Genomic DNA, 26,860 nt, shown 5'->3' on the forward strand with positions numbered 1-26,860 from the left:
AAGCAACCAAGATGTTCCAAATTCAATGGGTAAATAAACAAACCATGAAATGTTATTCAGTACTAAAAAGAAATAAACTATTACAGCATGAAAAGACATGGAGGGACCTTGAATGCATACTATTAAGTGAAAGAAGTCAATCTGAAAAGGCTATGTACTGTATGATTCTAACTACATGACATTCTGGAAAAGGTAAAACTGTGGAGACATTAAAAATATCAGTGGTTGTTAGGAGTTTGGGGAGGTAGGAATGAACAGAGAGAGCACAGATGATTATTACGGTAGTGAAAATACCATATATAATACCATAATGATGGATACATTTCTACAAACCCATAGAATGCACAACACCAAGAGTGAGCAATATGGAAACTATGGGCTCCAGGTGATTATGATGTCAATGTAGGTTTATCAGTTGTAACAAATATACTATTTTGGTGGGGCATATTGATAATGGGAGTGATTGTATGTGTGAAGGTAGGGGTTTTATGGGAAATCTTGTACTTTTCCTTCAATACTGCTGTGAATCTTAAAAAGCTTTAATTTTAAAAAAGGCTTCAGGTCATTGTTCTATAGTTTCCAGCACAGATAGCTTGTACATATTTAACGGGATAAAAGTCAGAGTTAACCTCCAAAGACCAGTCTCAAGCAATGCACATTTGGAAATTAGGTATAACTCTTGGCCATATTTCATCTAGTCAGAATGTATATCTGTTCATTGAGGACTACTGTAGCATTCCAGCAATGGAATACCATATTTCTTGTCACCTGATTTCCCTCACTGATTTAATTGCCATTAACTTCCCCCCAGTGTTGAACAATTGTCTCCACACCACAGTAAAAGCTATTATACCCCGTGGTTCCACCCTCAGGTATATTAAAATATTGTCCAAGATAATGACCTTATTAGGAGACATGTGGAAGGCTATCCTTTCAGATATTTCATTTTGTAAAGGCTCATCTCTCACAGAGTTTGTCTAGAGACCAACCGTTCAATTCAGTGAAGGAAAACACTTGATTTCTTCATGAAATTTTACTTTTGTGTGTTACACATATAAAATGTATATTAATCACCTAGACTGCTAATTCCTTTTAATGAATTTTTCAGCAACATACAGCTTACTGTAGAACAGTCTATTTTTCTAATTTTTGAATTTAATAGTTGTATTCCAGTGGAAACCTATGTTATAAAAATTTGTGTTATAAAAATAATAGTTCAATTGGAAAAACAAAATTGGGAAGGTTAAGGACTTGAGCTCCAGACTCTCAAATAAGTTATTTTTCCTGTTATAATGTTTTGTTCTAACAGCAATAATCATATAACTATATAAACTAAACATACTAGGATAAACCCAGCCATCCAACTTTTTGCCTTATTCTATGCTACCACAACAATGGTTAGCAGAGCAGTTCTTGCACATTCTTACCATTTCATTATCCTGTCACCCATTGTTATGATAAACAAGTTTACTTAAACATAAAGAAGGCATCTATCTTTGTGGTCTTCCAAATGTGTTTTCCCTAAAACCACTTTGTTAATTCCTGATCCCATCATTACTCCATTCAATCCATCAAATATTTAAGTACCAACTCTTCCCAGACTTTAAAATAGCCAACAAATGGGTGAGGGGGGGCGGGGGCAGGGCATGGGGTGGCTCAGTAGGTTAAGCTTCTGATTCTTGATTTCTGCTCAGGTTATGATCTCATGGTTCATGAGTTTAAGCCCCACGTCAGGCTCTGTGCTGGCAGCATGGAGCCTGCTTGGGATTCTCTCCCTCTCTTCCTCCCCACTCACTCACTGTCTCTCAAAATAAATAAATAAACATTTAAAAAAACAGATAACGAATGGATAAACAAGATGCAGTATATACATATACAATGGAATATTATTCAGCAATCAAAAGAATGAATTTTGCCATTTGCAACAACATGGATGGAACTAGATGGTATTAATGTTAAGTGAAAAAAGTCAAAGAAAGACAAGTATCATATGATTTCACTTATATGTGGAATTTGAGAAACTCAACAGATGAACATAGGGGAAGGGAAGGAAAAATAAGATAAAAACAGAGAGGGAGGCAAACCATAAGAGACTCTTAAATACAGAGAACAAACTGAGGGTTGCTGGAGGGGTTTGGGGTATGGGTACGGGCTAAATGGGTGATAGGCATTAAGGAGGCACATGTTGGGATGAGCACTGGGTGTTCTATGTAAGTGATGAATCACTAAATGGTACTCCTGAATTCATTATTACACTATGTTAACTAACTTGGATTTAAACAAAATTTAAAAATTAAAAAAATAATCGACAGTGAATTCAATGTTGAACAAAACAACATTGTTTCTCCACTAGTTGAATTTTCATGAATGAATATAAACAGAATTTTAATTAACTTGCCCTATTAAAAACAACTTGAATGATGATAATTGGACTTATTATCAAAATGTCCATACTGATATTAGAAAGAAAAGTACAAAAAAAGGCTCTTATTTTTCATTTACTTAAAAATCTTTTTTTTATGTTTATTTATTTTTGAGAAAGAGAGACAGAGTGAGAGCGGGAGAGGGGCAGAGAGAGAGGGAGACACAGAATCTGAAGCAGGATCCAGACTCTGAGCTGTCAGCACAGAGCCCGACATGGAGCTTGAACTGACAAACCATGAGATCATGACCTGAACAAAAGTCAGATGCTTATCCAACTGAGCCACCTAGGCGCCCCAAAATAAAGTCTCTTATAATCTCCTACTCTTGGAGTTAGCCACCATTATAATTTTTGCGTATTTGCTTACAGACTTTCATTTATGATTTTACAAATAAAGCCTTTTCTTTAAACAAAAGTGTGACCATATTATATATATAGTTTCTATACAGTTGTGTTCACTGAATGAGAATATTCTTATGTTATTAAATATTTGTTGAGAACATATTTGTATTATTTTTTTTAACATTTTTTAATCTCACAAATCATGAGATCATGACCTGAGCTGAAATCAAGAGTCGGACTCTTAACCTAATGAGCTGCCCAGGAGTCCCTTTATTATTTTTTTAATATGCTAGCTAGTTGCTCCAAATGCTTCCTATTATAAATAAAGCTGTGGTTCTTATATGAACCTTTGACCACACCACAGAAAAGTTTCTTAAGAAGTTTTAGAAGTTATATTCTCAGATGAAAGTGTATGAACAATTTTAAGGCTGTGGATATTCATTTCCAAATTGGATTTGTTTTTAGAAATGTACCAATGGGTGCACTGGTACCAGAAATAGTATATGAAAACCCATCTAAAAGCACCCATTCCATTATTTCTTAACCTGACCAATTTTAGACTAATTTTCTAACTGGTAGTGAAAATTTAATTTTTAAAAATATCACTATTTAAATCTTCATCATATTAAGACTCAATGAGGAATATTAAGGGATAATCAGAGAGATTTTTGTGGGCTATAAATTATTTTAATTCTACTTACAAATCATTCAATTAAAAGAAGAAGTTCCTAAAATATAGCATATATGTTAAACTTCTAGATATTTTACAGATAACTGAGTTCAAAATATCCAATTAGCCCAATACCCCCTTTCCCATATACTTATGAGAACATATCCAATTATCTTGAAAAAAGCAATTAAAATTACTATTAATAATCTTAATACTAGGACATGTTATAATTCATTTGATAATTACATTTCCCACAAAGATACTGTCAACATAAACTGTGAAACTACAGATCCATCCTGTTTACAAGTATCAGAGACAATATGCTCACTATTCTGTTGTACTTAAATGTTGTATTGCAGCTTTTCTTAACAGGTAATATGTGACATGAAACATGTCTGATTTTATGCTTCATAACTTCCATTCTGATGTTTAACATTAAGAAATTATATTTATGTATCACACATGTCAGAAAATAATTTAAATAAACTAAGAAAACTAAGGCCTCTCATTTCACATGCAAATATAAATCTTTTATTCATAGATATCAAAGAACCATCTGTAATCAGAAATGCAAACTATTTATATTTTCTGATTTAGGTAGCTAACATTAAATATTTTATCTAAGTGTTCTTGTTTAATATTTTCAGAAATTTGTTACGGATCAAAATATTGTCAAAAAATAAGAAAAATCAAGAGGCCACCTTTTAAGATTGATTCATAAGTTTTAAAAATTCTTATTTCTATTTTCATTCTGATTTTTGCAACAAGGAAAAAAATGTAATTATTTTGAATATAAAAACATACACCAGAAAAGGGACCATTTAAACTAGGTTGAAGTTACATTATTTATTGCTATTTTTCCTCAGAAATATGCATTAGAATAAATATTTTTCTAAGCTTCAAAATAAATACAGTACCTGGTTCTAGCATATTTATTTTTTGAAAAGGTGTTCTGAATCTCAGACAACATAAATACTAGGCAGTGTGGTGGTTGCCATAGCAACAAATAAATAGGTGCATAAAAATACATTCTATTTTTCAAATGTATACACTTTTTTCACAAATATGCATATTTTATAGGTAAAAGATTATTCAACCCTTGCTTTTCCTTTTTAGAGAGAGAGAAACATCTAATGCTTTAGAAATAAAAGGTTCTCATGTAGCAATAAAGCAGGCTCAAAAAAGTTTCAAAACACTATATGGGAAATCGTAAGGTTTTCATGTCAATTTTCCAAAATGAAGACAGGAAAAAAAACTCCTTTGATTTTATATTACATTAATGGTTAGTTCTTTAGGTAAGGATAAAATTGCACAAACTTCTTTTCCTCATAAGCATGAAATTCCTTTTTATTTTGCATAAGTTAATTATTCACATGCATTAAATGTAGCACTTGACCATTACCATGAAAAGCTGGAAGCTCTGTTGATCACAAAGAAAAGCTCAAGAAGTTTAATACTAACCCATGAACTACTACTTGAATCAATAATCTGAAAATATTTATGCCAATGTACTAAATTGGAGTTCAAAGAGCTCCTTCCTTTCTCCTCTCCCTTCATTAAAATATAATCTTCCTGTTTACAGGTACCCTAGAAGTCACAAAGTACATTGAAAAAGTGTTCTGAGTTTTATACTTACAGCTTAAGAGAAATTACCATACATTTTATAGGGCTGGAGAGGGGCAGTGTTATAAGCTGTGCCATTACGTTTGAAATCTTACTGAAAGGTAGTGGGGTAAACCAAAACAGAACAGGAATATTGCTCAACTATTACTGGGCAAGAAATCCTTCAAATCCAATCACATTAATTTGGACTTCCAATTTGTTTCAATAACAACTATCATGTAACATTCTCCGAGAGTGAGAATTCAAAAATTTTAAAAGATCACCATCTAGGCAGAGAGTCAAATAAGAGGTGACAAAGCAGTACTCTCTAGCTCACCTTGTGCTAACTCCTTGCCAGAGAAGCCATGCACCCTAACGGCTAAGGACTGACTGAACTAGCAAAGAGGAGCATCCTTCTCAAGCATACACATGATCCTATTTACTCTTATTGAAGAGAAATCAACTTTTTTTTCCTAGGGGAGATAGTAAATTTAAACTTTAAGAAGTCAAAAAAATGAATTAAGATATTAATCAGATATTTATTGGAATAGAATAGGTTATAGAGATGATGTGACTCCTGCAAAAGGTACAGCAACAACAACAAAACCATCATCTTGTCATTCTTCTTTCCCCCCCAAGCTTTTAAACTATGTCCCTCTGCTTCTACCATCTTAAAGTGATGGAAAAATATCCCTGGAGACTGGAAAAGGGAAACATATCATTCTTTAAAATAAGGGGAGAATGATTTTGGTAATTAGCTTAGTTTTACCTGGGAACATGTATAACAAATTAAACAATTAATTAGTAACACCTAGAAGGGCATGAAATACTGGGAAACAACCAACAGAGTATCTCAAAAGCCAAATATGCCAAACGAACTTAATATCTTTGTTTCTGATAGAATGACAGGTCATATTATCAAGTAAGAAGTGAGTATTACAGTCTATTTCAGTGTTGTAAGCCTTTTATTTATTCTCCAATCCAGAATAAGCAAAAATGGTTAAGAAAAAAAGAATGTAAAAACTGGCTTCATTGCAAAACCAGTGGCTACTGACACATTATTTCAGAACTGTTTTTATTGATGACTAGTCAGGAATCTTGACTTACTTTATGTTTAGCTCCATCACATTAGGTCTCTGAGATGTCTCGAAATTTAAAAGTTTATTTCCTTAGTTTTCTTCCAACTTGTTGACTTCTCTTTTCCCTAAGGATCTTAAATGGCTTGTTGCTTCAACTAAGTGATGCTGCACTGGGATAAGACATAACTCCATTTTAGGTAGAAATTTTCAGAAAGAAAGAGGGAGTTCTTTGTGAATTAAATTAAAAGGATTGTCTGAGACTAGAGAAACTCATAAGTAATGGAATGGTATTTAGTTGTTGTTTTTTTTATATTTTATTTATTTTTGAGAGAGAGAGGAGAGTGAGCAAGGGAGGGACAGAGAGAGAGGGAGACATAGAATCCAAAGACAGGCTCCAGGCTCAGAGCTGTCAGCACAGCTGACAATGTGGGGCTCAAACCCACGAACTGTGAGATCATGACCTAAGCCGAAGTCGCATACTCAACTGACTGAGACACCCAGGCGCCCCATGGAATAGTATTTAAATAGAAGTGCAGGGGTGCCTGGGTGGCTCAGTCAGTTAAGCATCCAACTTCTGCGCAGGCCACATGGGGCTTTGTGCTGACAGCTCAGAGCTTGTGGGCTGCTTCAGATTCTGTGTCTCCCTCTCTCTCTCTGCCCCTCTCCTGCTCGAGCTCTGTCTCTCTCCCTCTCTCTCTCTCTTAAAACAAAATTAAATAGAAGTGCTCTAAAAACACTCAAAGCTTAAGTAGTGAAGAATAGCTGTTATTTAGTTAGAAAAGGGAGACCTGTAAAGAAGATCAAGGGTGTGGAGTCAAGAAATGAACACATTTTTCAAGAAGAGACATCTCTGTGGCATATGACCACCAAGCTAAGCACACAGAGGGTCAGACACATAATATGGTGGAAAGAGGAGACAGTTGAAAAAGGAAGTAAAAAATTTGGTCTGTATTACAGAATCAGACAAGAGCCAACTGCTATGTTGAACAGAGCTGCCGATTGGACCAGGACAAATGCTGTTCCTCATTATGTAATTAACAGCCCTGTTTTCCCAAATTTTGTTACTATTTAAACATATCTTAGGAAGAAGAAACTTTGGTCCCTGAATTATTTGATCTTAACTTTTTCTAAGTCTAAATACCATGTAAGCAATCATCAGAGATTCTCTCAAGCTAGAGAGGAGAGTGTCCTTTGGACATTATCTGTGCAGGATAAGCAAGAAGGAAACTGGGGGAAACCCCAACCTTTCTCCCTTCCACTCTCCCAAGAAAAAGCAGTCAAATTCTTCTCTTCTATTCTCATCTTACAACATTCTAGAATGTTTCTACATTATGAGAATGTTTTGCCAAATAAAACTGACTTTATAACTAAAAATACTAAGAGCAGGGGGAATATTTATATTTACCAAGCCAAGACTACAATCAATAATTTATTTATTTTAATAACTGAAGAAAAAATAAAGAAAATAGTCCTGTAGGTCAGGACACATGAAGGCAGTGAACTGGAATAAAAGGATCTCTGGAACTAAGCCAAGAAATTCTGGAGTTCTTTTTTTTTTTTTTTTTTTTTTTAAAGTAGGCTTCATGCCCAGGAAGGAGCCCAATGAAAGGCTTGAACTCACAACGCTGAGATCAAGCCCCTGAGCCAAGATCAAGAGTCAGATACTTAATGGATGGAGACACCAGGCGTTCCCATCCTTTTTAATTTTTTTTATTTATTTATTTATTTATTTATTTATTTATTTATTTATTTATAGAAATTCTGGAGTTCTTATCTTAGGTTTGGGCCAGACCTGGGATAAATTCTTATATATATATAAATTAATTCACTTGGGTCAAATGAACCCAAATGTATTTCTAATCATTTCAAATGCTGTAAGCTTGCCAATTCTCCCTGTATTAAAGATTATTATCTAGTTTCTGGACCAATCTTTGCTCTAAAAGTCCAAGGCTGGGAACCAAGTAACAACAGTACTTAAGTCCTGATGACAGGTTTAGCCTCATCTCGGTGAAGCAAGACACTAGGGAAACAGCATATACCATGGATGGGACTGAAGGACTTGTTACAGAGGACCTAGAAAAATCTTCTTTTACATCTGGTTATATTTCTTATCTTACTTCTTTCACAGTAGTATCTGACTTTAAAATAAGACTAACATAAGATCTATATCTAAGTATATCTTCAATATATTTAGAATATATATTGATATATCTGAATATGTATATATGTATATCAACAAAATTCGCTATCTCATTTTTTTAAAGACTGTATTTTTAAGTAATCTCCTAGCATGGAGCTCAAACTCACAACCCCAAGATTAAGAGTCACATTCTCCACTGACTGAGCCAGTCAGGCACCCCTACTATCTCATTTTCAAATTAGATGTTATAAATGCTTAATTTAAATAATGCATGTACATTGTACTATGAAATAATTTTTCCTTTTCTTATACAAAAATAGGAAAAGTGATTTAAGATACCCCAAATATAAATAAAAACAAAAATTAAGTTAATATTCATAGAGATTAACACTGCAGATCAGGATTTATACTACAAACAAAGACAAAAATCATAGTCTTTCAAATTAATATATCTGACTGTCTTTCCCTAATGCTCCTGCTTCACCTGCAGCACATCAGACAAGGTAATAATTTATGATAATCATATGAAAATATACAATTAATATTCATCACCTCTCATTCCTCATCACTTTAGATGATCAGTAATGCAGAGTGAAAATGCTGTCAGATTTCTAATTGCTTTGTAATGGGCTTGAAACAGGGAAATCATTAAAGGCAAACAATCTGTCATTTGTCTGTTACTTTATCTATCACACAAAAAAAATAAAGAAATTGCTAATGAACTACAAAAGACTATACTCATGGTGCTTCTACAGTAGATTAACAAGTAATACTATGAATTGCTTAAAATATTTTAAAATATGATATTTTGTGGAAATTCATCAGAAAACATTCATCTATTTTCATCAGAAAACATCTACAGTATATTTTTTAAGCCATGTGGCTTCATTATTTTGGCATCTAATCCATCATTACAGAAGTCCCTTTAGCATATAAGATTTGTTTTTCATCATTCTCTAAATAATTAAGCTGAAAGGTTGCAAGAAGAAGCTGAAATGCTAAATGTGTTTATTACCAGTAAACTGACACACATAAAAAAACGTACTATATTAACCTTGATGCTAAGTAAAGAATATATTTTAAAATTTGAATTTTACCCTCATACCTCTACAGATTTTGAACTGTTGAATTTGCAATGTGTCATTCATCTTAATACTACCATTATACAAAAATTGTATTCTACTATTAAAATGAATCATAACATTATTCTTTTTTTAAAATCATATGTTTAAGTAATCTCTAAACCCAGTGTGTGGGGCTTGAACTCACTACCCTAAGATCAAAAGTCATGTGCTCTCCAGACTGAGTCAGCCAGGTGCCCCAACCAGAGCATTATTAAACTCTGCATAACATTAATTAATTTGAAATCTTAAAGATATTAACCAATACTGAAATGTTTCATAACTTTCCATCAAATAATTTGGGAGGGGAAACAAATCATTAAAAGACCACACCAAATTTTGTATGTCTTTATCAATGCTGCATTTATATATGAGATACTTAGTATCAAAAAATCTCTAATAATGACACTAACCTAGTTTTAAAAACAAAGAGGTATATAAAACAACCTAGTAATGTTTTGTTGGCTATACAGTCCAGTTGCATTTTATTTTTGAAAAAAATATGAAAGTAATCATGTTTTTCATTATGCTAATGATGAATGAAATCATGAATATATTTCCTACAACAAAACATAAGAATATTTGTAATAAAGTCAAACTTTTTGAAAATATGTAGATCTATTCATATCTATTGGAATATATACAGATTTAAAAACCTCAATGCAATGGCATGTTCAGCCAGGTGCCATGGTTGAATATAGGAGTTAATTCCAAGCTAACTTCAAAAGGTTCCATAACACTCTGGAAACATCTTCATTATACTCTCTAATTGACTTAAACAGACTTCATATCAACTGTTTAACACATTTTAACCCACAAATTAACACCCTTTGATCACTCAGATTAACCTTTCTTCTGTGAGTCAATTACATGAAAAATAAAATAAACTTTAAAAAATCAGTTTTAGAAAACTAAACTGGGGAAGGAAGAATGAATTTTAAAAAGGATATAAATGCACACTACCACATGGTTGGAAGAGATCATCACAAGGTTTCAAATTTCAAGGTAATTGGAAAGTTCACAGATAAGTCAGAGTGGTCCTAAGAACAAAGAGAAAGGCATAAAGAAGTGAGTGAGGGGGAATAAGTTGGTATTTATTATGATTATTAAAGGAAACAGAAGATGGATTACAGACGATATCTTTAATAGGTTCATGGAAAGATTAAAACATCAGATGTGAAGAGGTAGCAAGACATGAACAAAAATTCCAGGTAAGATAAAGACCTCTAAAAGGGCTCGAACAAGGGTGAAAGAACACTGACACAAATGAAGTTAAACAAACAAGAAAAACACAGCAACAGGTGTGGTGCCAGCAAAAGTATTTACCTCTTTGTCTCTCCAGCTTAGTGGATTGCCTTGCTCCACCTCAATGAATGTTCACTGATGATTACTGCTGAAAAGACAAAAGAGAGAATAAATCAAGTAAAGACAACCAGTGATGGGAAAAAATGCAAAAATGAAAAACCATTTCTGAGAGATGAGGTACAATTGTTCAATAGGGCTGATTCTCAATGCTGTCTAAAGCATTATGATAACATGCCAAAAAAGAAAAAAAGTTTCTATAATTCTAACCATTCGTCTCTCCCTCCATCTAAACTTAATACTTAAATATTTGAAACTTACTACTTCCATGCATCTTCCTGGATTAGCCTCATTTTGAGTCAAGGATTTCAATCATTCATTTCATCATTCAATAATCTGCCTTATTCTATTCACATTAACTATAAGTTAGTAACTGTCACAGCACCCATATTTCCTCTGGCATAATACTTCTTCAGTTATTTCAGTTGCTTCTTTAATTGTCTGTTTACCCAGATAAACTCTAAGCTTTTATAAGGGCTACAGCCAACTGTCTTGTGTCTCTTGTAACAAAGTGTGGGACACATAGTAGATACTCGATAAGTGGTTTGTTGATTGAATGAATAAGTGAATGAAGGCTCTATATGTACTACGTGTATGTGTATATGTGTGTTTTATCTCATCACTAGCTAGTTCTTGATGGTTTTCTATCTTCCCAATAGATTTTAAGTTGTTGTAGGATAATCATCTAATTTCAGAACATAACCATAATAGTTTGTGGTACTTAAAAATAGATACAGCTTAGTTCACTGATATTAAAATCCTAAAAACTCAGAGATAAATAAGACCAAGAAAATTAAAGAAGAGTTGGTGATGAAACCAGTAGAAAGAGCCAAGTAAATATAATCCTAGGAAAAATAGCAGAAATACACTGTATATAGTGCAAATATTATTCATCATAAGAAGCACAATTTACTAACAGGATCTCAAAGTGAGAATTTATTAATGTGTGGTAGACATTAGTTAATGGGCAGATAAGTATTAAAGTGATGAATTGAATAAGAATGTGGTTTTTTACCACCACTACAACCAAGGGTCTTAAAGCCTTGCTATATCTATATAACTATACTTACATCTACATCTATATCTACATTTAATTCTAGATATAGTACTTGATCAATCATCTTGAAGTTAAATATTTAACATATGCCTACGTCGCTTGTGTTAGATGCTGATGACACAGGAATTAAGAGGTTTTTGCCCTCTTTTGCCCTTTTTGCTTTTAATTTATCTACAAACTATAGTTCAACAAAACATTTTGGTTTGGCATCATTTTCCAACTCAATAGTTTGCAGCTTTCATTGCTCTGTTTGAAAATTCCTAAAATACAGCTATGAATTCTTAATGTTCTAATATCCAAAACTGAGCAACAAATATTTCACTAATATAATAATAACAACAAAAGCTAACCTTTCCTGTGTACTTACTACTCTTAGGCACTATTTTCTCACTGAATCCTCACAACAGACATAGAGGGAGATACTATTATTAACCCTATTTTACAGAGAAAGAAACCAAGGCAAGAGATTAATTAACTTAAATGTTCACATAACCAGTAAGAGACAGAGCCTGGTCAAACCTATGCAGTCTGACACCAGACTTCATGCTCTTAACCATGTGCTAACACAGTTTATATTTTCTGCTATGTTAGTTTTACATAAATGGATAAGTTACTGGGATGCCTGGCTGGCTTAGTTGGTAGAACATGTGACTCTAGATCTCAGGGTCATGAGTTAGAGTCCCATATTGGGGTGTGGAGCCTATTTAAAAAATTGGATAAATTACCTTCTTAAATAAGATAGTGAGAAACAAAACTATTATAATACACATCAACTTCAGATATGTGGCAAGATAGTTGATGCTTAGTTTCTTTAAAGAGGTGTCTCTGCCCTACAGACCTTATGGAATTAGGGAATCAGAACACACATCCAAAATGTATATAGTACCCTGTGAGATAGGATGAGTGCAAATGAGGAGTACACACAGGACTTGCTATGAAGTTGAGAGGAGGAACTAATTTCTAAGGATGGACCATCATAAAAGGCTTGATGGAAGAGATGGGTCTTAAAGGAGGGATAAAATTGATGGGTGGAAACAAAGAGGAAAGATGGTATAGCAAGGAGAACCACCTGAACGAAATTAGGATGAAGTACCAAGAAAAGATCCCATTGTTCAACATTTCACGTAGGAGGTTAATAGTGATGAGGCTAGAAACTATGGATCATATTGGGGTGGTAAGTAAATACCAGGTTAAGGAGTTAGGACTTTATCTTCCATTTTATTTATTTACTTATTTTTAAAGTAAGCTTTACACCCAACGTGGGGCTTAAACTCAACGACCCTGAGATCAAGAGTCACATGCTCTATTGATTGAGCCAGTCAGGCACCCCAAGACTTTATTCTCTAGACATGGCTTGTTCAAACAGCAGTCACTAGTTATATGTAGCTATTTAGCACCTGAGATGTGGCAATCCAAACTGAGAATAAGCAATACAGGTAAGATACACAGCAGCTTTTGAAAACTTAGCAATGAAAAAGCAATGTAAAATACCATTAATATACATTGATACATTTTGAAATGATCATACTCCAAATATATTAGGCTAAATAAATATATTATTAAAAATCATTTCAACCTCGTTTTATTTTCCTAATGTGGCTACTGGGAAATTTAAAATTATATATGTGGCTTGCATCTGTGGCTTACATCATATGTCTATTGGGCAATAATGCTCTAGAAAAAATAAAAATAAAGAAAAATGAGCAGGGATTCATGCAAAAAATGTTTTAAAAGCTTATTCTGTAATAATAATTCCGACTGTAAGACAACTGATCCGGCTTTCAATAAGCCAATGGCAGGAAAAGAAAAAAATACCTAGATAGCAATGAAGTGGGACTGCTATAGCTAAGATACTTAAGAGACAGAACGTTGAAAACAATGTATAGATTTTGTTTGGATCAATGATTCAAGCAAACTACCATAAAAAGTCATTTCTGAGACAACTAAGGAAATGTAAATAGAGACTAGATATTGGATGCCATCAATGAGTTATTGATCATTTCAGTGGAATGCTTTATGGAGATGAAAGAAAAAGTTGCAAACTAAAGTATGCTTTAGTGATGTGAGCTAGAGTATGTCGAGATGAAATGACAGAAGACTTGGGAATTGCTAGGAGAAAAATGCATATTCTTACTATCTAAAACCTACCTACCTACTACATACACACACACACAGAGCACACACACACACACACCACACACACACACAAATCACAATATAAAAGAGTAACTTGAGAAAATGGAGGTACCCTGATCAGACTTTCAGATTTGGCTTAAAAAAAAGGGAATAAAAGAGACACACAATACCCTAGGGGATCATAAATCAAAGTTACGTGCTCTGCTGTAAAAATTGGAGGATCTGAGCATAACTATCTATATGAGGAAGCACTAAGCAGTGGAAAGGGGGGTGTTTGGGGGTTAAAATTTCAACGGTGTGTCAAGAAAGGTATTCAGAACAACACAGTTCATTCATATAAGGTATTTCCTTAGAGCCACACAGAGGTATGTTGGAACCAGGACTAAAATCAAATCCTCTAACTTGGCATAATGTTCTGTCTCTAATTTTAAACATGACAAAATCCTATGGAGAACCCAGGTCTATACTTTTCACTCTGGATTTTCTCACTTTCTTGTGTCATTCAATTATTCTTTATACATCATTAAATAATTTGGCCATATTAAAATATTTTACTTAATGTACTTAGGTTTATCTTGATTGCTTCTTCAACTGAGATTTGGTAGAAGAAAGACAAAAAAGAAGAAGAAAAGCAAATTTAAGCAGTAACAACAACAGAACCAACTAACTTAACATCTCCAAGTGAAATTTAATCATGTTGACAAAACACAAGATGCAGTTTCACCTCTGGGTACAATGCAAGAAGAGAGGTCAGTGTAAGGTGAGCAGTATAGAGATACTAAATGGGAAGAACAGAAGGCAAAGCAGAATGAAGAAGGGAAAACTAACCAAAAAAACCTAACAGTAGCCTTTTGGAGTGCCCAACAACTGCCTCAAAGTGGAGTGGTTCATTCTGCTTTTTCTGTAACCTTGAAAGATAGCCCGGCCTCCCTGGTAATATGCTGACTTCCTGAGTGTCCTGTTTTGCTGCTATACAATTAGCTATTTGGCCTTGATGCTTGGTTGTTTCCTCATCTACAAAATGGGATTTAACACCTGCCTTATTAGCCTCACCGGGTTGAAGTGAAAGTGAAGCGAGATAGTAAATGTGAACGGATTTTTAAAAGTTACCAGTGCTAAGATCACAAGAATAAGTGGGTTGAAAATCTTTCCAGGGTGGGGGCCTGAGTGGCGGAGTTAGTTGAGCGTTGGACTCTTGATTTTGGCTTAGGGTCCTGGGATCCATTCCCCCACCCCGACCCCTCCACTGGCTGGGACTGACCATGGAGTCTGCTTGAGATTTTCTCTCTCCTCTCTCTCTCTTCTCTCTCTCTCTCTCTCCTCTCTCTCCTTCTCCCCCATCTCCGTCGCGCGCTCTCTCAAATTAAAAAAAAAACAAAAACCTTTCCAGAAAAAAAACTATTCAAACTGAAAAGAAAAACTTCAATCGCATAGGTTTTCTCCTTAATTTTAGAATAAGAACATTCTTTTTTTTTTCTTTTTTTTTTTTTAGAATAAGAATATTCTAAGGCAAGTGTAGCGACAAGGGAGGAATTAGATCTCACCTTTCACATCCCCCTACTCACCATATCTCCCCCCCCCCCTCCCCCGCCACCTGCCGAAGAACCATCACCAACCACAAAAGGATTGGGAGCAGCGCTGGGAGCAGCGCTGGGCAGGGTAGCGGTGGGAGCTTTGGGGAAGGCGGAGGAAGCCCGGGTGTGAAGTACTCTTGGGGGAGAGGGAGAAACACTACAGTCGCAGACCTGGGACAAAAGGGAATTAGAAAGAAGCGAAAGACACCTCTTTTCACAACCCGACACTTACTGCTGGTAAACTCCTTGGAAGCAGAGACTGGTTACCATAGCGACCGCGTCCAGTGAGGGCGGAGCGCCTCTTGCTTGGTGTCCTCAGCCATAAGAGCTCGACTAGAAAGCTAGTCACGTCAGAGCAATGACTTCCGGCGGAAGGAGAAAGCCGGTTCCGGGTTTTGGCAGGCTGGAGGCGAGGAGTGGGTACGAAGTACTGTAAGAAGTTTGGTAAGTTTGATACTGAGTAAAGGCAGCGGAGGGTATCCGCCTAAGGCTGGGTGGTACAGCCGCAGTGAGTACAGTGGATTCCCAAGTCTCAATTTTGAGGAGCTTCCCACCCCCCATCTCTTGAAGTTACCGGCTGTGGGAAGAGGTTGCCTGATTTCTGGGCTCCTGGCGAGGTCTGTTCGTAGTCTAGAGGGCTGGGGTGTCCTCCTGTGAGCACTTTCAGTTCTTTGTGAGCGCCAGAAACCGAGGGACTCTTGCTGTCTACCTGCCGCCCATGCGGCACCAGCCCTTTCCCATATTACTCTATTGAGGTAATGTGGAAGAAAATGTGAACACTAAGAAATGGAAAACGCTAAGAGGGAATGCTCCCAAATTCATTTTAATTCTTTGCTGTCTTGTTTTGCTTTCAACATTTTTAAATTTGTCAGCATTTATTAAATTTCTCTAGTGGTTTACTGAGGACTTCTTGTGTGCCGCCTTTACCATGAGACTAGCACAAATACCTTCTTAGAGGTCATCACCGCTCTGGTTCATTTTCGGGATTCTTTTTTCTTAATGCTATTATATATTCATTGATTTAAGATATAAGTGTATATCATGAACCTGTAACACATGTTCCATCCTTGTCTGTATTATTACACGTGAGATTCTTGGGGCGTTTTGAATGAAAATGAAAATATATGCTTCATGAGGATTGTATTGTAATCATGATTTACTCCTAAATATTAAAGAACTTAGAAACGTACTTGGTATTTCTTCGATCCTGCAAACTATGAATCGTCATCAATATTTTTATTAAGCCTATCCCGAGAAGGCCCACTTCTTGTTCAGTGGATGATGGCATTTGAGCAGATACCAAGAAGGATTGGTACAGCATTCTGGGGGCAGACCCATCTGCAAGTATGTCAGACCTAAACAAAAGTATCAAAAACTCATATTACTGGTAAGTCTTTGCTGCAGATTTAAATCATGGGGGTGGGGGGAAACAGTTTTTTCTTAAGTGATGGGAAATTTAGGTTTCCCTAAAATGAATATATGATATCAAAGCAGGAGAAGTAAGGTATTAATTTGATTAGTTGAAAGTGTCAGTAATATTGTAAAAAAAAAAAATTTTTTTTTTTTTTTTTTTTTTTTTTTTTTTTTTTTTTTAATTTGAAATGGGAAAACATGGTTTGGAGCAAGAAATCTGAGTCATGCAGGTTGATTTGGAATCCTGATTCTACCACTAACTGTGGGAACTTGGGACAAGTTACTTTCCCCCTGTATGTGCCTCAGAGAGGATTAAATGAAATAGTCCATGTAAAGTGCTTAGAATAAGCAATGTTAGCATCCAGTAGCCACTAGAGTACATGTGTCTATTGAGCATTTGAAATGTGGCTAGATCCAAAATGAAATTTACTATAAATGATAATACACAGCGGATTTTGAAGACTTAGTACAAAAAGAGAATATAGGCTCAGTCAGTTAAGCGGCCGACTTCAGCTCAGGTCATGATCTCGCGGTCCGTGAGTTCGAGCCCCGCGTCGGGCTCTGTGCTGACAGCTCAGAGCCTGGAGCCTGTTTCAGATTCTGTGTCTCCCTCTCTCTGACCCTCCCCCGTTCATGCTTTGTCTCTCTCTGTCTCAAAAATAAAATAAACGTTAAATTAAAAAAAAAAAAAGAATATAAATAATCTAAACTTTATGTTGATTACATATTGAGGTGATAAAAATTTGGGTATATTGGCTATTTTGCATATTTGTACATAATGTATGCATACATTGCATATAGTATAATAAAATATAAAATTAATTTAATCTGATTTTTGCTTTGATATTGCATATGTGGCTTGCATTTATAGTTTGTATTGTGTTTTTATTGAATAGTGCCCATTATACACTGTTTTTCACACAACTCTTTTGTGAAATGAGTTGTATTTGTAAGTATATAGTATCTTTCTTAACTGTTATTTTAATTTTTTTCAACCTATATTGTGAAGTTTCTTAAGCCAATGTCAGTAACTCTATAATGGTCTCCAGTTAACTTAGTTTACAAAAGGGATAGAGCATCATTACTTATGTAGCATTAGTTGTTCCTATAGTTTTTGTCAAATAGATCTGAGATTTTGCCAAAACTGTTTGTGTTTATTGTGAGAGACAGTAGCCATTTTACTGTCAAGAATGTATTACTATCCCTTCTTTAGGTAGTAAGCTGACTAAATGATACTAAGATTTCTTTTGTCTCAGAATTTTCAAGATTTCTTTCATTAAAGTCAAGTAGACTTGATTGAAAAATTTTTCCTCATACTGAATCATCCTTTTCCCTCATTTCAGTGAGAGTCGAGGCTAGAAAAGTAGACTGGGTCTAGATCATGCAGGCCTTTTAGTCCATGTTGACCTTTAATATGGCAATGAGAAGCCGTTTGCTCTTCATATATTAGCACTTGTCAAACACCAAAATGAGTGAGTCATTTTGCATACCCTCTTATCCTATTAGAGAGTTCCAGTTGCTCTAGATCTTCACCAACATTGATGCTATTTGTCTCTTTCATTTCATCGATTGAGGGTTTTCTCAATTTTGCTGCCATTGACATTTAGGGCAGGATAATTCTTTGTTATGTGGGTTGGCTGCCCTGTGCAGTGTAGGATGATGAGCAGCATTTCTAGATGCCCAGTAACAACTAAAAATGTCTCCTGGGGGTCAAAATGGCCAACCTCCCCATTCCATTGAGAACCACCACCCAATTCTGTGTTTATAGTGATCTCTCATTGTGGTTGGTTTTGTATTTCTCTGATGACTAATGATTGTAAGGCATTTTAAATGTTATTATTAGCCATTGTATAATTATCTTGTTCTGAAGTGTCTTTTTTTAAAAATCAAGTGTATTCTTGGGGCGTCTGGGTGGCTCAGTTGGTAAGCGTCTGACTTCGGCTCAGGTCATGATCACACGGTTTGTAGGGTTTTCTCTCAGTCTCCAGTCCTGTCCTCCAACTTAGTAGGCACTTGTACCAGTGCCTCCTAGATGAATGACTCTTGGCTTTCCCTGTCCTATCCTCTGTTCTTCCTGTGAATACTTGGTAAAGGCCTATGGATAGAATTGGTGGGCAGGTACAGTCTCTGTACATTTGGGGCCCGTCCATAGGTCATGCCAGTTGGAGTTGGCCCTTAAAATGTGATTAAAGTTTGTTTTTCTTTTCTTTTTTTTTTAAGTTTATTTATTTATTTATTGAGAGAGACAGCATGGAATTGGGGAGGGGAGAGAGAGAGGGAGAGAGAAATCCCAAGCAGGCTCATGCTGTCAGCCCAATGTGGAGCTCGAATTCCTGAACCATGAGATCATGACCTGAGCTGAACCAAAGAGGTGGACGCTTAACAGACTGAGCCACCCAGGCACCCCTAATTTGTTTTCTTTTTATCTACATCTGTGATGGCTTCTGCTCCTGTGCTATGCCAAAGATAAGCCAGTAATGGGTTCTTCTCTTCTGGGGAGGACCTTTTCATTTGAATTTGGATTCATGGGTTTCTTTGAGTCCTCAGCCTTATTTAAGAAAACAAAAGAAAACAAACAACTATGAGTTTGTAGGATATCTGGCCTGTTCTCCTGGATATTCCTATCTGCCATTAAAATGTACATCATTTTCCCATCTTTGGAAAAAAAAAAAATAATCCAGCCTTTTCTTTCAACCCATTTCTGCCCCTTGTTGCCCCAACTCTTCTATGCGTTCTTCTTTAAAAAAAAAAAAAATTTGTTTATTTTGAGGTGGGGGAGTGGCAAAGGAAAGATGGAGAGGAGAATTCCAAGCAGGGTCTGTATTATCAGCACAGAGCCTGAGTGGGTCTCTATCTCACAAAACCATGAGTTCATGACCTGAGCTGAAATCAAGAGTCGGATGTTTAACCAACTGAGCCATCCAGGCACCCCTCTGTATTCTTTGTAGCAAAAAACATTTCAGTATGTTATCTCTATTTCCTTTCTCCAATTTTCGTCTTCCAACTCTTGTAAACCTACTCCAGTGAGGCTTTGCTCCCACCACTACACTGAAACTGCTCTTATCAAGATTGCCAGTGATATCTGTAATGGGAAAAAACACAGTCCTCCTGTGTTTTTCCTTTACTCACACATAATTCTTCTGTCACCAGATGTGTGGATTTCAACACATCAAGCAATTTTCTGCAACACCAGTTGGATGTCCTATAATTCACTTCAAATTCTGACATTCCCTGGAGATAGCGTCAGATCCCACAAAGTTAAGGGCTCACTCCCACAACACTGCCCCCACTTGAGATGCCAGTCACAAGTCCCAGGTTGTCACCTATACTTCTGACCGACCAGCTATAGATTAGGGGTCCCTGACCCCCTCCTTGAGTTTGTAATTTGCTAGAAAGGCTCACAGAACTCAGGGAAATTATCACATTTACCAGTTCATTATATAATAAAGGTTATGGTAAAGGATACAGATGAATAGCCAGATGAAGAGATACAGAATACAGGAGCTTCTGTCACTGTGAAGCTGGGGTATGCTACCCTCCTGGCATGTAGATGTATGTGTTCACCGACTCAGATACTTTCTGAAACCCTGTACTGTTGGGAATTTTGTGTAGGCTTCATCATGTTGGCATGATTGATTACTAACTCCATTCCATCTCCTCTCCCTTCTCTGGAGAATGAGGGATGGGCCTGAAAGTTCCAAGCTTCCAATTATGGCTTAGACTTTCTGGTGATCAGCCCCCATCCAGGAGCCCACCGAGAGTCACCCCATTAGAAAAAAAGACACTTCAGTCACCCAGGAGATTCCAAGGGTTTTAGGGAATTCTGCGCCAGAAACTGGAGGCAGAGACATGTGGATATTTTTTTCTATTACTTCACAATATCCATGTTGCTATAAACAATGGTAATACTTAGTCTTCATTTTGATTTATTAGTAAGATGACCATTTATCCTACTTTTCCCCAGAGGAGAGGTGGTTGTGCCTTTTGTCCTAGCTAATTAATAACTGCCTTTTTCAGTTTTTTTGAGGTGTCAACGTTTAAATTTAAATTTATTTTGAAGAGGTTTTTTATAGTTATGTACAACTGTGTAAAATTATCACCACGGTTTAAGATACGGAACATTTTCATAATGCTAAAAGTTTCTTTGTGCCTTTTGATCCCCTGATGCCTACAACTTAACCAGCTGGACCAGTGATTCTGGTGCACAGGTGTATGTGGGCCCACTGTACTATGTTATGGTACCTGCAAATGTGAGGAACTAAAGTCCTGGAGAAGGAGGGTCAAAGTGAGCAAAGGGGGAAAAAAAAAAAAAGACACTTAAAAGGAAGAATGATTGGCCCAACTGTCTCCCAATAAGCTTTGCTGTATTGGGCTCCTTGTGGAGAGATGGAGTTTGGAGGAGAGGACTTTCCAGACCAAACTCAATTAAAGAAAAACCAAATTTTTTCTCCTAACTTGGTTTCTTCCTAAGCCAAATAGAGCTGAAGAATTCTGAACAAAGTTGCTATGGATGTATAATTGGCTTTGGGATGAAGAGGTATGTCTATTAGGTACTGATGGTGAGCTATGGAAGAAGCCTTGGAAAGGGGGTAAGACACTGTTTCTGGGCATTCCAAAGATTGAGACCCTCTTCTTCCAGGCAGACACCACTTTGCTAAGTAATACATTTAAATTGTCAACCCTGCTTAGATAACAGCAGCATTTGACACAGTTTATCACATATTCTTCTTTGTTATATTTTCATTTGTCTTCTAGGACATGATATTTTCCTAATTACCCTCTTACTAAATTATCTCTGGAAAGTAGTAGGTACTCAAATTTTGTTCAATGAGTGAATTGTATGAATGTATCATCTTTATATTTTAATTCCTCTATTGATGACTTCAATTTTGTATTTTATTTCTAACAACTCTGCCTATTTTCTGAATTTCTTTTTGATGTGTGTGTGACTTCCTGATATTGTTTTAGGAATAAATATTTTGTTTAGGTTAATAAAGTTTTTTTTAAGTTTTCTTCTTTTTCTTTGGGTTCTTTTTATTTTATTTTATTTTTTTATTATACATTTGTTTTTGTTTATTTTGAGAGAGAGAGAGAGGCAGAGCATGAGCCGGGGAGGGGCAGAGAGAAGATGGAGGACAGAATCCCAAGTAGGGTTCCAGGCTCTGAGCTGTCAGCACAGAGCCCTAGGCAGGCCTCGAACTCACGGACCGTGAGATCATGACCTGAGCTGAAGTCGGACGCTCAACCGACTGAGCCACCCAGGCGCCCCTCTTTTTTTTTTTTTTTTTTTTTTAAGTAGACTTAATGCCCAGCATGGAGCCCAACATGGGGCTGAACTCCCTACCTGAGATCAGAGTCAGACGCCTCAAACCGACTGAACCACCCAGGTGCCCCTCTTTGAGTCCTTTTGGTTTTTGTCTTCCTTTTGTCATAGAGGTTCTTTTTTCCTATATTTGGTGATCATTGGTCATCTTTTCATCTTTAAGAATGAAATGTTTCACTCCAATGCTTCATTATTAGTATATAGGAATAGAATAGATTTCTATATGTTGGTTTTGTATCCTGCGACTTTACTGAATTTATTTACCAATTCTAGTAGTTTTTGGTGGAGTCTTTAGGGTTTTCTACATACAGTATCATGTCATCTGCAAATAGTGAGAGTTTTACTTCTTCCTTACCAATTTGGATCCTTTTGTCTCTTTATGTTGTCTAATTGCTGTGGCTAGGACTTCCAGTACTATATTGTATAAAAGTGGTGAGAGCAGACATCTTTTTTTCCTGGCCTTAGGGGGAAGCTCTCAGTTTTTCACCATTAAGTATGATGCTGGTTGTGGGTTTTTCATGTAAGGCCTTTATTATGTTGAGGTATGTTCCCCTCTAGATCTACATTGCAGAGGGCTTTTATGATGAAGAAAATTCAAGACAATGCAAAGATAGGGAAACACATTCCATGTTGACAGGCTGGAAGAATAAATATTGTTAAAATGTCTATACTATCCAAAGCAATCTACACATTTAATGCAATCCCTATCAAAATACCAACAGCATTTTTTTTCTCAGAACTAGAACAGACATTCCTAAAATTTGTATGGAACCACAAAAGACCTCAAATAGCCAAAGCAAACTTGAAAAAGAAAAACAAAACTGGAGGTATCACAATTCCAGATTTCAAGTTATATTACAAAGCAGTCATAATTAAAACAGTCTATGGTACTGGCATAAAAATAGACAGAGATCAATGGAAGAGAACAAAAAACCCAGACATAACCTACAATTTATATGGCCAATTAATCTTCAATAAAGGATGAATGAATATACAATGGGAAAAAGAGTCTCTCCAACAAATGTTGTTGGGAAAACTGGACAGCCACGTGCAAAAGTATGACAACTGGACCACTTTCTTTCACCATACACAAAAATAAACTCAAAATAGATTAAAGACCTAAATGTGAGACCTGAAACCATAAAGATCCATGAAGAGAGTACAGGCAGTAATTGCTCTGACATCAGCTATAGCAGCATTTTTCTAGATATGTCTCCTAAGGGAAGGGAAATAAAACCAAAGATAAACTATTGGGACTACATCAAAATAAAAAGCTTCTGCACAGTGAAGGAAATAATCAGCAAAACTAAAAGGCAACCTACTGATGGGAGAAGATATTTGCAAATGATATCTGATAAAGGGTTAGTATCCAAAATATGTAAAGAATGATGCAACTCAATATCCAAAAAACAAATAATCCAATTAAAAAATGAGCAGAATGGGCTCCTGGGTGGCTCAGTAGGTTGAGCGTCCCACTTGCCTCAGGTCATGATCTCACAGCTCGTGAGTTCGAGCCCCGCGTCAGGCTCTGTGCTGACAGCTCGGAGCCCTGGAGTCTGCTTCAGATTCTGTGCCTCCCTCTCTCTCTCTGCCCCAACCCACTTGCATTCTGTCTCTATCTCTCTCAAAAATAAATAAACATTAAAAAAAAAATTAAAAGTGGGCAGAAGACATGAACAGACATTCTCCAAAGAAGACATCCAGATGGCCAATAGACACTGAAAAGATGTTCAGCATCACACATCATCAGGGAAATGCAAATCGAAACTGCAATGAGATATCACCTCACACTTACCAGAATGGCTGAAATCAAAACATAAGAAACAACAGTTATTGGCAAGGATGTGGAGTAAAAGGAACCCTCCTGCACTGTTGATGGAAGTACAAACTGGTGCATCTACTGTGGAAAACAGTAGAGAGGCTCTTCAAAAAATTAAAAATAGAACTACTCTGATCCAGTAGTCGCAGTACTGGGCATTTACCCAAAGAATACAGAAACACTAATTCAAAGGAATATATGCACCCTATGTTTATTGCAGCATTATTTGAAATAGCTAAACAATGGAAGCAGCCCAAATGTCTGTGATTGAAGAATGGATAAAGATGATGTGGTATATATACACAGTGGAAATAGTATTCAGCCATAAAAGGAGTGAAATCTTGCCATTTAGAACAACATGGATGGAGCTAGAGAGTATAATGCTAAGCAAAGTAAGTCAGAGAAAGTCAAATACCATATGATCTCACTCATTTGTGGATTTTAAGAAACAAAACAAATGAGCAAAGATAAATGAGAAACAGACTCTTAACTATAGAGAACAAACTGATGGTTACCAGAGGGAAGGTGGGTGGAGAGATGGGAGAAATAGAGGATGGAAATTAAAGAATACACTTATGCTGAAAATAAATGAACAAAATAAAATACAAATAAAGCGATACAAAATGTTTAAAAATTAGCGACATGTTCCAAGCTTATTTGGGGGTTCCTATTCATAACGGGGGATTTCATAAAGTAGAGTTAATTATTTTGTTGGATGACTCCAAATGTACACTAGCTGAATCAACTTTCGAGAGGGGAATTTTCAGATCTCCTACCTGGGAAGATGGGAACATGGGCTCATATAGCTCCATGGGCCAACTTTTCTTTCTTGTTTTGTTTTGTCATTCTGTTTTTGTTTTCAGTGCAACTTTGCATTCTACCCCTCAACCTAATATTTCCAAATCCAGAACTTCTTTGATCTATCTCCATACATTAAACCTCTGGTTTTCTGCTGTGGTAGGAGAGAGGAGATACCTGGCTTTTTGATGAGGAGGAGAGCTGGAGGTCTGATTACATCTTCTGAAGTCTCAACCAATCTTCCTTTTGTCAGTCCTGCTCCTCAACCCCACTCTCAAAAGTACTTAATGCCTTTAGTTCTTCAGGTCGTCTGCATGAATGGCTCACCTCTCAATTGTTCTTGCTCCAGGCTTAGGTTTCAATTTTCTCAGGTAGATGGAATTGGTTACCATGTGTGGATCAATTTCTATCTTCTTAGATTTTGGTGTCTCATCTGCTTTTTTCTCTTCTTTCCTATTATGTTTGTTCTTATGCATTTATGCTTTTTGCCTTTTAAAAAAATTACTGGTTTTTTTGCTGGTATTTTAATGGGGTTTTGGGAGGGAGTAAGGATAAATGTATGTATAAATTTGTCATTAGTGGAAACCCTGAACTATTTTCATTTCCCTTTAGGAGCCAAATCACCCTTCCTCAGCTACATGCCTTTGCATTTGCTGCTCTCTCTCCCTGATCCGCTGTGCCTCCTCCCCTACCCTAGCCTATTAACTCTTAACTCATTATTTCAAAATTATTTTAGTTTTAATCCCTGCCTCCCCTAATCCCACTGTGTCTGCCTTCCATGTGCACACCTTCCCAAGTAGAAGTGCATTTAGTATTATTTCTCTAGGTCAGGAGAGCTGTAGCCGGCAGGTAAGGAGAAGGAGGATAGCTGGAGCGTGATAAAATGTTCATTCCTGTGTATCCTTTTAGAAGACAGAAGAGACTTGAGCATGTTTAAATTTTATGGGAAGTAGCCAAGAGAAGGCTTGGGGTTGAAGTTGTGGGAGAGAGACAATAATTGACAGAAAGCAGAAGGGGATGTCTGAACCATAAGTAGAAGGATCAGCTTTAGGTAAGAGAAGGAGGAACCTGTCTCCATTGTTACAGGACAGAAGGATGAGAAGGTGGATCCAAGAGCAGATTCCTTTGTCCGTTTGGCTGCTGGAAGTCAATGAGTTCTTATTTGGTGACTTCTTTTTTCTTTGTGAAGAAGACAGTTGTCCATTGAGAGAAGGTGAGAAAGGAAGTGGAGCAGCAAATTATAGGAGAGAGGATTTTTTTAACTGGCATTACTCTGGAAAAGCTCCCCATAGGTAGCTAGATACCCTGTTAGCAGTGAACGTCTCAGCCAACAACTAACTGTATAAAAGGCATCCGAAGCTATAAAAGAACACCAAAACAGTCAGCCTACCACCTTGGCCTCCTTTAGCCTGGGTTATGGTGACTTTGATCCCTGTATTACAGCTTAGCACAATAACTTGTAATTATGGCCATGGGTTCAATATTTAGTGTATTCTGTTCAAGAAGACAAGGAAGTATGTAGTAATAAGTATATAATTGGTAGCATGTGTATTGTCCTTTATAGATTATACTTCACAGTTTACCAATACTTTCATGTCTTATCTGGTTTTACCCTCTCAGCTGTCCTGTATGGTAGGTAATATTATCGCTGTGTTTGCAGTTGAGAAAAATCAAGACTTAGTTACAGTTAAGTGGTTTGTCTGAAACACACAATTAATATGGGGTAAAGTCTAGGCATGATAACGTCTTTTCTGCCTCTAGACTCTCTCATTATATCACATCTCTCATAATTGCCATCCAAAAGGATTTATAGTTGTTAAAGGCCTAATTTTCAGTGTTCTAGATACCCATGGAACACCTCACTCATGTACAATGAAACATTATACAGGTCAGACATAATTACTACTCTTTTAATTTTGAAGGGATCTAGATTATATAGAGAGTGAAACTTATTCTTTTTGTATAAGATGAGAGTTTCTAATAGAGTTGAGAAAACAGACTT

At 36.3% G+C, this 26,860-nt stretch overlaps 1 protein-coding gene across 1 annotated transcript in view; it reads left to right on the top strand.

Moving 5' to 3' along the window:
* Positions 1–16,783: 16,783 nt before the first annotated feature.
* The window catches only part of DNAJC24 (DnaJ heat shock protein family (Hsp40) member C24), a 54,928-nt gene continuing 44,851 nt past the window's right edge, over positions 16,784–26,860 (top strand). Inside the window, 3 exon segments of the mRNA XM_030331873.1 lie at positions 16,784–16,805; positions 16,808–16,858; positions 16,861–16,892. Of these exon segments, the coding sequence (XP_030187733.1) occupies positions 16,784–16,805; positions 16,808–16,858; positions 16,861–16,892 (105 nt within the window).

This window comes from Lynx canadensis, chromosome D1, assembly GCF_007474595.2.
Source record: "Lynx canadensis isolate LIC74 chromosome D1, mLynCan4.pri.v2, whole genome shotgun sequence".
Classification (NCBI taxonomy): domain Eukaryota; kingdom Metazoa; phylum Chordata; class Mammalia; order Carnivora; family Felidae; genus Lynx; species Lynx canadensis.